General features: G+C 45.4%; 1 protein-coding gene across 2 annotated transcripts; it reads right to left on the reverse strand.

Annotated features, from left to right (window-relative positions):
• Positions 1-3041: 3041 nt before the first annotated feature.
• Positions 3042-10795, reverse strand: LOC128343115 (gap junction alpha-4 protein-like). 2 transcript variants are annotated; one of them, XM_053291651.1, is made up of 2 exons: positions 10662-10795; positions 3042-5392 (listed from the first exon to the last, which is right to left on the reverse strand). In XM_053291651.1, exon 2 carries the CDS (start codon positions 5384-5386, stop codon positions 4358-4360), a length of 1029 nt encoding a protein of 342 aa, XP_053147626.1. In that variant the 5' UTR covers positions 5387-5392; positions 10662-10795; the 3' UTR covers positions 3042-4357. The 2 variants fall into 2 exon arrangements, with proteins under 2 accessions (XP_053147626.1, XP_053147627.1); XM_053291652.1 differs by having other exon boundaries at positions 3042-5387; positions 10662-10782.
• Between the last annotated feature and the right edge of the window lie 245 nt (positions 10796-11040).

Consider the following 11040-nt stretch of genomic DNA (forward strand, 5'->3'; position numbering starts at 1 on the left):
AAATAAGGGAGACGCCATCAACAGTCAGTAGTAGGGGCACTATGTTAGCTAAAAAAGGACAATTGCTCCCCCACGCCCCTACTAACTATAAGAGAGTCCCCACTTTCAAAGGTGCCTCTTTGCCCAATTAGGAGAGGTTTTATGGCCAGTGGGCAGGCCTTTACTGCAGAATGATGCCAACTTAAGTGTCAAGAGCGGCAGGGCCAGTTTTTATGTGTTGTATGCAGGAAGCTTATTTGTAAGGTCATTACTATTATTTAACATATTTTTATACTGCCCAAAACTTATATCTCTGGGCGGTTTACAACAAAATAAAAACATAAAGTAAAGCATTAGTTAAAGCAAAAACAAGAAGTTTAATACATTACAACAATTTAAAGTTTTTAAAACAAGATTTTAAAACAGCATTAAAACAATATTAATTAAAAGCCTGGGTGCACAGATGCGTCTTTAAAGACTTTTTAAAAGCTGTTAGAGATGGGGAGGCTCTTATTTCAATAGGGAGCGCATTCCAAAACCTCGGGGCAGCAGTGGAGAAGGCCCATCCCTGAGTGGCCACCAGACCAGCCGGTGGCAAATGCAGCCGGACTTCTCCAGATGATCTCAGTGGGCGGTGGAGTTCATGATGAAGAAAGTGTTCTCTTAAATACCCAGGGCCCAAGCTGTTTAGGGCTTTATAGGTTATAACCAACACCTTGTATTTTGCCCAGAAACATCAGCAGCCAGTGTAGCTCCTTCAATACAGGAGTTATACGGACTCTCTGAGATGACCCAGAGACCAGCCTGGCTGCCACATTCTGGACCAGCTGTAGTTTCTGGACTACATACAGGGCAGCCCCACATAGAGCACATTGCAGTAATCCAATCTGGAGTTTACCAGCAGATGTATCACTGTTAGCTAACAACAAAATTAATGGCCTACACAAGGAGGAAGATTACTCAGAGTGGTCCATTTAAAATTAAAGTTAGGCAATGCCTCTTCATGTCAGCCAATTGTTTAATATCTTCTTTATATATAATTCTCTAAGACATAGCCATGGCTAATCCCATGTGGTGCAGCTTTCGCAAGAGTACAGAGAGCTGCTGAATATGGCGGCAGCTGGCCGAATAAAACAGCAGCAAGTGGCCAAGCAGGCACAGAAAGTGGGGGTGGGTGCCGCAAAAGGAAATGGGGGTGGGGGAAGGGCAGGGAACAAGAAGAAGGTGGGTGGAGAAGATGGGGGGCGGGCAGGCAAAAATGAGACAGCCGGTTGGGCGGGGAAGAAGGCGGCGGCAACAAACTAGGGGCACAGATCCTCTGCGCCGGATCAGCTAGTTTTGTATTAAGTATAAATATAAACAAAAGTATCATTCCTCAAGTCTATACAAATCAATGCTTTGCAGTAGGGTTGTCAGCAATGGAAGAAGCTTCCCCGCTGAATTTTGGTCTGCCATATAGGTTTGAAAGGCAGATAATTTTTTGCACATCCCTACCAGGTGGACACAGCTGGGAAAGACTAATCTCTCCCAGCTCCCCACCCAAGTCTCCGTAATACAAACCAGGTTGGCCCCTTCCTCCACAATTAAATCGTGGATGAACGATATTTTATTCTGGTCCGACCTGGCATTAAACAGCTACACCAGCAGACAACACAACAAGCTGGTAAGGAAGCCAGGAATCCTTCCTATGATGGAAACAGCCAGAAGAAGGGATAGAATAAGATGTTGAGTCACTCTTCCCCTCTCCTGGTGTAAAAAAAGGCCCTACACCATACCTTCCCCTACCCATAACTACACTAATTGAAGACCCCCACCTAGGGTTGCCAACATTCCATTGTGTGTGTGTGTCTTAGAGCGGGGTCATCCTAGAAGCCTGAGTAGCAATACATTTGTAAAAATAACAAAAAGCCCCATGATTTCACAAAGCTTCTTGTTCACACAGACCATCCCACTGTAGACTGCCAGCCCAGGAAATGATGCAAGACCCAGCAGAAACTGCCGAGCCAGCCCTCCTGGAAGCTGCAGTTCTGCCACCAACAGAGGCCTGCAGCAATGTTGCTTCCAAAGAGAGAGAGAGAGCTCATGCGCCTCACGAAAACAGGGTGCAGCTGCTGGTACTCACCACAAGCTCTACTCACCACCTTTCAGGGCAGGGTGACACAGGGCAGATGATAAGCTCCCTTCCTCTCTACCTCTGAGAAAGCTGGTGACGCTTTGCTACACTTAGGCTGGGATGGAAGTTCATTCAAACAGTACAGATGGCCTTGGAGAAAGTAGTGTTGGTTGAATTCTCTCTCTTTCTCTTTTTAAACAGGGTATTGCTCAGGACTAGTATTTTTAAACCAGACATTTGCTCTGCCTGCAAGGTAAACTATCCAATCCAGTCACTAAGCTGCCCCATCTACTGTCAAAGCAGACCATGGTATGGTGGACTTACTTCTTCTGGCCTTGCCTGCTGTAGGCTATATCTTTTAGATAAATAAAATGCAGGATGCTTTAGATGTTTCTGAGGTTTTGTACTTTGACTCGAACATAGGAAGCTGCCATATACCAAGTCAGACCATAGCTCTATCTAGCTCAGTATTGTTTCTAAAGACTGGCAGCAGCTTCTCCAAGGTTGCAAGCAGGAATCTCTCTCAGCCCTATCTTGGAGAAGCCAGGGAGGCAACTTGAAACCTTCTGCTCTTCCCAGAGCGGCTCCATCCCTAAGGGGAATATCTTACAGTGCTCACACATCAAGTCTCCCATTCATATCTATGCAACCAGGGTGGACCCTGCTTAGCTATGGGGACAACTCATGCTTGCTACCACAAGACCAGCTCTCCTCAGATGGTTAATCAAGTTGTAGGCAAATGCTCAAGCGGCTCTTGCTTCCCAAACCCTGGGGATTAGAAGTCTCCAATGTTTGCTTGGTAGGAAGCAAGCACCTTTTTGACTGTGACTATCAGAGAGAACCAGCAAACATTGTACATGGCACAGAAGTCAAAGAGAATCATGTTACATTTCACTAGTTGGTTCCAGCTCCTAGAGCAAGTAATAGCACCAAGGAATTCAGCCATGAGGACAGACAGACTTTGATCTTTATTACACTTGATACTCCTCAAGATGCCTCCTCAAACAAGAACTCCATTTTAGACATTAGTCTGGTTTCAGTCCAATATGTTACTATATTTGGTTTGTGGTTTTATATTAAGCTACTCAAACTTCTTGTAAACTATGTGGGGGAAAGTTACATTGCAATATGCTTCCCCCACCCCACCTGCTCACTCATTAAATATACACTAGGAACAATTGTTTTGCCCAAATAGCTCACCAGCTCGGTCCCAGAAACAATGGCTTAGACTTGGAGAGCTACCCACATTTCTTAGCAGGGCAGGTTTAACAAGATATCCTTTCCATCATCTCCGCATTGTTTCTGGAAACAGTCATCTTTTTTGAGAGAGTGCACCTTGCATTAAGCCACCACTTATAGAAGTGTTTCTCCCCTCTACAAGCCAATGGAAGTCATTTGCTTTAGCAGAAAAACTAACATTTCCTTCCTGTTGGCATCAAGCAAAATGTTTGTGTTACCTTCTGTGCCAGAGATCTCAGCCCCATGATGTGGAAGTGGTAAGTAATTCCCACCACTATCTAGAATAGTTCAACACCACCTCTTCCAAAGGATACCCGTGTTCCCTCTAACAGGGATTCCCAGATGTTGTTCACTACAACTCCCAGCATCCCCAGCTGCAGTGGCCTTTGGCTGGGGATTATGGAAGTTGTAGCCAACAACACCTGGGAATTCCTGTTAGAAGGAATACTGCCCATCACCCCTGGGAGCAACTGAGAAAACAAATTTAACAAATTCTCTTCCAAAACCCAGGCCAGCTCCTGTAGAGTTTCAAGCTAGAACATGTCCCTTTCCCGACATCTGTCAGTTACTGCCACCTACCCCTTGCAAGAGGAAAAAAATAAGATCAATGTATAACACCCTATCTAGGTGACAATCAAACCCCCATTAACTAACCATTATGTTGGCTTGAAAGAGGCCATGTCCCATGAACTGGTAGGTTCAGTCTAGGCTAGGTCTGATCAACTTAGCCCCGCCCCCAGCTGTTTTTGGACTACAACTCCCATAAGCCCCAGCCACAGTAACCAATAGCCAGGGATTATGGGAGTTGTAGGCCAACAGCTGCAGGAGGGTCAAGGTCCACACAGATGCCATGGCTATCACCCATACAACAGGACAAGCTGGTGGAAACAAAGGTAGCACCTAACACAAATATGGAGTTCTTGCCTTTTTCCTTCAGGGGCAACAGCGATGCAGCCCATTGCTAAGGAACTTGGTTGATAACCTACAGCTGCCATCAGGGAAGACAACTGGCTTTTGTTTTGGTTGCTAGACATATTGTTTTTTTGAACCATTGCTACTAGGCCAAGTGGATTGCCTTTCCTGAGAGAGATGAACTTCAGGAGCTCTTGTGGCAAACACATCATGGGGTTTCTTCCCATTTCGCAAGGCCAGTGTTTCTTCCGTGTTGAAGTTGGCCCAGTTCTGCTCACCAGGTAGTTTTTTGAAGGTCTGGTAGGGCTGAGAAGGCCTCTCTGCCATAGGAAAGCAGAAGTAGGACTTGTCCAGATCAGGCCCAATGGGCATTTCACAAAGCTTGGCAGAGAAGTTGTTGGAATCACAGAGCCGCGGAGAAGCCAAGGAGGAGGAGCAGCTCTTGCAGCCGAGGTACGAGAGCTCCACAAGGTTGAGGACGAGGGAGATCAAGCCCATGACCACCATGAAGAGGATGAAGATGGTTTTCTCAGTGGGGCGGGAGATGAAGCAGTCGACCTGGTATGGGCATGGGGCCCCCTCACAGATGTAGCGAGGATCCATAACGACGCCATAGAGGAACCACTGGCCTACAAGGAAGCCCAACTCAAAGACACTTTTGGCCAACACACTAAGGATGTAGGTCCGCATCAGAGGCCCGCGGATTTTAAGCCTCCCAGACTGCCCCACAGAGATCTTGGCCATCTTCTTCTCCAGGGCCATCAAGGCAGCCGACACACTGTAATTCTTGGACTGCAAGGCTTGGAGCTCAGCCTCCTGCTCTTTCATCTTCACTTCCCACCGGGAGAGATAGACGACGTGCCCCAAGAAGACCAAGGTGGGCGTGCTGACAAAGAGGAACTGCAGCACCCAGTAACGGATGTGAGAAATGGGGAAGGCCTTGTCATAGCAGACATTGGTACAGCCAGGTTGCAGGGTGTTGCACACAAAGCCCGACTGCTCATCTCCCCACACAGACTCCCCAGCAAGGCCCAGGACCAGGATCCGGAAGATGAAAAGGACTGTCAGCCAGATCTTCCCGATGGCTGTCGAGTGTTCCTGTACTTGGTCCAGCAACTTCGCCAGGAAGCCCCAGTCACCCATCCTGCACTAGGGACAGCAAAGAGGGTCAGTCAACATTTGTCCCTACTACACATCTTTCAACCTGTGGTTTCCACCCCCTGCCCCCACCACCTGTGTAGCAACTCATTCAGGCAGAGGGTCCAAACCTGGGTCTCCAGATGTTGTTGGACTACAGCTCCCATCAGCCCTGGTTTGGCCACTGTGGTTGGGGATGATGAGCGTTGTAGTCCAACGACATATAGGGACCCAAGTTTGAGAATCCCTGCATTAAGAAATTTGGTGGTGTTGAAGCCTTTGACAGCATACCCAAAGTGCAGGCTGCTATTATAATACATAAGACACCGAACATTGCTGTCAGTGTGAGAAACACCCTCTGCCTCAGGTTGACAGATTAATAAGGGAAACATGACACATTAAGAATGGAACGGGCTTCCCTTCTTGACACATTCCTTGGGGATGGGGCTGCAGCTCAGTGGCAGAGCATCTGCCTTGCATGCAGAAGATCTCCGGTCCAATTTCTGCATCTCCAGGTAGGACCGAGAAAGACCTGCCTGAAACCTTGGAGAGTTGCTGCCAATCAGTGTAGACAATACCAAGCTAGATGAACCAATGGTCTGACTCAGAATAAGGCAGCAACCTATGTCCCTGTGATTTGGAAAAACAAACAAACAGGATAACCATCAAAACAGGCCAGTAGAAGGAGTTCCACAGTCTGGGGGGCGATGATGGAAAAGGTCTTGTCCCAGGTACCCATTCATTCGATTTCTATACTGCCCTTCCAAAAATGGCTCAGGGTAGTTTATACTGAGAAATAATAAATGAATAAGATGGATTCCTATCCCCAAAGGGCTCACAATCTAAAAAGAAACACAAGATAGACACCAGCAACAGTCACTGGAGGAATGCTGTGCTGGGGTGGATAGAGACAGTTACTCTTCTCTGCTAACGAAAGAACATCACCATGTTAAAAGGTGCCTCTTTGCCAAGTTAGCAGGGGTTAGGGCTGTCAAACCATTAATCTCACCTATGTTCCTCCCCTCTGACATTTCACGAACAGGGGTAAGCTGATGAATGTATGGGGGTGTGGCCAGGCAAACTGGGATTTGTGGTGTACAATTCCAGCTATAACCATGCCAAAAATGAAAAGCAGGTCATAGAGTACATTTATTTTTACATTTTATATCCCGCTCTTCCTCCAAGGAGCCCAGAGCAGTGCACTACATACTTGAGTTTCTCCTCACAACAACCCTGTTAAGTAGGTTAGGCTGAGAGAGAAGTGACTGGCCCAGAGTCACCCAGCTAGCATCATGGCTGAATAGAGATTTGAACTCGGGTCTCCCCAGTCCTAGTCCAGCACTCTAACCACTACACCACGCTGGCTCTCATGTAGCACACATTATTTCAGATGGCCAGAACAGAGGCCCTGAGCCAAGGCTATATGCTTCAGCACTTTGGATACACACTTGGAGCAACCCATTCCAGTACTGAGGATGACCTCCCAAGCCCCCACCCCCACGATTATACATTGCTGGAAACTGGATGCATCTGCTTTTGCTGTGCACAGAGTTGTGCCCTAGTCTCATGCACTCATTTCCATGCAAGTGCACTAGTACAACTCACATGAAAAAAATCCAATGAGGTGTCCCCAAAAGATGAAAATTAGGACAATCTTACTAGTGCCAGATTCCAGAAAATAGGGACTGAGCTTGGCAAATAGGGAGAGCTGGAGCAGATTTCTTCAAGCCAAGATGTTAGAATGGGAAGAGAGCTGGTCTTATGGTAGCAAGCATGAACTGTCCCCTTTGCTAAGTATTGTTTGTCCTGTTTTGCATTTGAAAGGGAGACTGCATGTGTGAGCACTGCAAGATATTCCCTTTAGGGGATGGGGCCAGTTTGGGAAGAGCATCTTCCTGCTTGCATGCAGAAGGTTCCAAGCTCCCTCCCAGGCCTCTCCAAGATAGAGCTGAGAGGGACTCCTGCCAGCAACCTTAGAGAATCTGCTGCCAGTCTGTGAAGACAATACTAAGCTGAATGAACCAATGGTTGACTCAGTATAAGGCAGCTTCCTGTAAAACATGTTTGAATACTTGCCCAAGAAAGTAATCCCTCTACTATCTGTTGCCTGAAGTGTAACAGTCCAGGGAAGTCTTTTGCCACTTGATTTTACTGAATATCTGACTCAGGCCTCAAATTGCCAACTACCATTTTCTGCTTGTGGGCAGCTCAGGTCAGAACAGCCAAGAACATTCAGGCCTATACTGAATAAACAAACAAACCAACAGAGAGGAGAACTGGTCTTGTGGTAGCAAGCATGACTTAGCTAAGCAGGGTCTGCCCTGGCTGCATATGAAAGGGAGATGAGAAGTGTGAGCACTGTAAGATATTCCCTTCAGGGGATGGAGCCATTCTGGGAAGAGCAGAAGGCTCCAAGTTCCCTCCCTGACTTCTCCAAAATAGGGCTGAGAGAGATTCCTGCCTGCAACCTTGGAGAAGCTGCTGCCAGTCTGTGAAGACAATATTGAACTAGATAGACCAATGGTCTGACTCAGTATATGGCAGCTTCCTATGTTCTTATGTAAACAAACATACATTTAGCAACTCCAAAAGCTGGAAGTGGAAGGTTGTTGTTGTTGTTGTTATTTTTACATTTATATCCTGCTCTTCCTCCAAGGAGCCCAGAGTGGTGTACTACATACTTGAGTTTCTCTTTCACAACAACCCTGTGAAGTAGGTTAGTCTGAGAGAGAAGTGACTGGCCCAGAGTCACCCCCAGCTAGTTTCATGGCTGAATGGGGATTTGAACTCGGGTCTCTTAGGGCTAGACTATCAGCCAAGCCCATGGGAGTTTTAACATTTAAATTCTTACATAAAACTTCTCCAGGAAAGAGGGCTAGCATGGCATGCATTTTGCAAATAAAATTCTTCATGTGCTCAGAGTCAAGGCAATTGCCAATGTTTTCTACTAGAAGAATATTCACACCACTAATGGAAATGGATACTTCTGGAAGAAACGTGGCATTAAAGTGTTTCAGTTTTTGTTGAGAAGTACAGGTTGCTACAATCACTTCTCGTTTTGAGACCCAGAGCTCCATTGCAGTAGGAATTGAGAAATAAACCTGCTACTTTTCTGAAGTCTGTCTGAATGTCAGGCACAACAGGTGGATCCCTTTCACACCTACTGAATTGTCTGTTCAGTGGCTAGATTTCATCAAGTCATGCACTACACCTGAAAAGCTGCACTCCAAGTATTGCCATGATTCCAACACCATCTAGACCTTAAAATAGACTACACTACCTTCAACCTAAGATTTAACAAAGCTACTTTTCAAGCATATAACCTAGTCAGCTTCACACTAAATTCAGGTGCTTTTAAAGACCTACAGCCTTATTTAATATTGCATGGATGTAGACTGGGGGCTATAGGCCACCTTCAGACTCAGAGGCAAGATGTTTCTAAACACCAGTTGCAGGGGATCAAGAGAGAGAACATGTCCTCACCCCCGCTTGTGAGCTTCCCAGAGACATCTGGTGGGTCACTGTGTAGGGTTGCCAACTGTCCATCATTACACAGGATGTCCCTCATTTCAGGGATGAAATGTTGGTCCCTATAGGGACAGCATTTGTCCCTCATTTATTCAATAGCATATAATTTAATTACATATACTTCAATGAAGAGCCAGCATGGTGTAGTGGTTAGAGTGCTGGTCTAGGACTGGGGAGACCCGAGTTCAAATCCCCGTTCAGCCATGAGACTTGCTGGGTGACTCTGGGCCAGTCATTTCTCTCTCAGCCTAACCTACTTCATAGGGTTGTTGTGAGGAGAAACTTATGTAGTACACCGCTCTGGACTCCTTGGTGGAAGAGTGGGATATAAAATGTATAATAATAAATAATAATGATACTCGGGCTCTAGATTACCACTGCATATACCTCCCAGCCAGCCCCCACAAATGTGTGTCTCTCATTCTGCAACTTGTGTCCCTCTTTCTGGCAATGAAGTGTTGGCAACAGGATTCTGGAATAGATAGGCCTTGGGCCTGATCCAACAGGGCTGTTCTTGTATGTTCTTGTAGAATTTGTCATTTAGTGTCTAGATCAAGGATTCTCAGTGTTGGCTCCCCAGATGTTTTTGGACTTCAACTCCCATAATTCCCAACCAAAGGCCACTGGAGCTGGGAATTATGGGAGTTGAAGTCCAATAACATCTGGGGACCCAACATTGAGAATCCCTGGTCTAGATTAACTGCCTAAAAAACTATTGTTTTTAAGAGGAAAAGTCACTAGGCCTCATGGTTAGGGGGAAGCTTGAAAGTGCATAAGTCATACCTGTTGAAAGCTGACAGAGCTTAGGGCCAGCAAGTGGGGATGGGGCAAGGAGTAGAGACAACCCTGCCAGAGAAGGGCTGAGTTAAGTGGCTATAGCTCAATTTGGTTGTTCATCACCTTCATATGCCACTCCTCTTCCATCAAACTCTAGGTGATATATTTGGGGTTCACAATCCAGCATGGACCAGACTCAGCACTATTTAGTTCAGAAAAAGGTGGTTGCATGCTTTGCCCTCAGACCATGCTTTAGAAGTAGTTCTTCCTAGGCCCAGACACAAAGAACAAAGGAGGCATGCAGTAGAAGGCCGGGAGGAAGAGAAACAGCTCCCCTTCCTAATCCTCCAGAAGAAGCACTTGTTATCTTTGTGCAATTTAGTTCAGAAGCCTCCTTAAGACTTCTTCAGCAGTTGCTGCTTGTCTAGTAGAACTCTAGAAGACTCTACAGGGTTTTGTTCTCTACAGATACAGGGAGAGCAAGGCACCAAGGTGAGCATAAGAGGGTCCTCAGGGGGGAAAAGCTATGATGGATAGTAGGGTCCTATAGCCAGTAAGGCAATTCAGGAGTAGGTTTGGGCTTCACACAGGAGTGTTCCTCTGTCCATCTTTTTGCTTTCTAATTTTAATGTGTTTTCAATCATGATTTTTATCTTTATCATTTTAAATGTTTTTTTCCCCATTTTTTATCATTTTTAATCATTTTATCATTCAAATGATTTTTTATCATTTTAAATGTTTTATATTATATTATGTTTTAATTCTGTACACTACTTAGATATTTCAGTGTTAGGCAGTATATAAATTCAATAATTAGAATCAACTGGGGGCTCCACCCCAACAATCCTCATATCATGCTACCACATTTTTCAGATAAGTGAAATTATTATTATGCAGACCTGACAAAGATCTTTAAAACAGGAACAAGCAAATATTTTAAAATAAAGGATAGAAAAACAACAACATTTAAACTCACAAACAGCAAAGTCAAAGTAGCAGCAGTCTTTCCTCAAGCTTGAATAAAACTTCCCCTTGGAGAGTGTTCTTACCCTATCCCCACTGCTAGCTAGCTGCTTTGCCCATGCATGCTCAGGAGGTTTATAAAAGGAAAAGCAGGTAGCCAATCAGCAAGCATTCACTTAGGACTCTTTTTAAAGAGACAGTTGCCATATTCAATATATGTGTGTGTGTATGTGTCTACACACACACACATTTATACACTACTTTAAAAAAAGTTCCTTAAAAGGTTGACATAGATAAATAAATAAATAAATAAATATGACTCCCTGTCCCCCAAAGGCTCACAATCTAAAAAAGCGGTATACAATGACAACTGTGACCTGCCAACATGTCCC

This window comes from Hemicordylus capensis, chromosome 2 (assembly GCF_027244095.1).
Source record: "Hemicordylus capensis ecotype Gifberg chromosome 2, rHemCap1.1.pri, whole genome shotgun sequence".
Taxonomy (NCBI): Eukaryota; Metazoa; Chordata; class Lepidosauria; order Squamata; family Cordylidae; genus Hemicordylus; species Hemicordylus capensis.

Coding starts and splice junctions, on each gene's coding strand:
- LOC128343115 (XM_053291651.1), bottom strand. CDS start 5,386: ATGGGTGACTGGGGCTTCCTGGCGAAGTTGCTGGACCAAGTACAGGAA.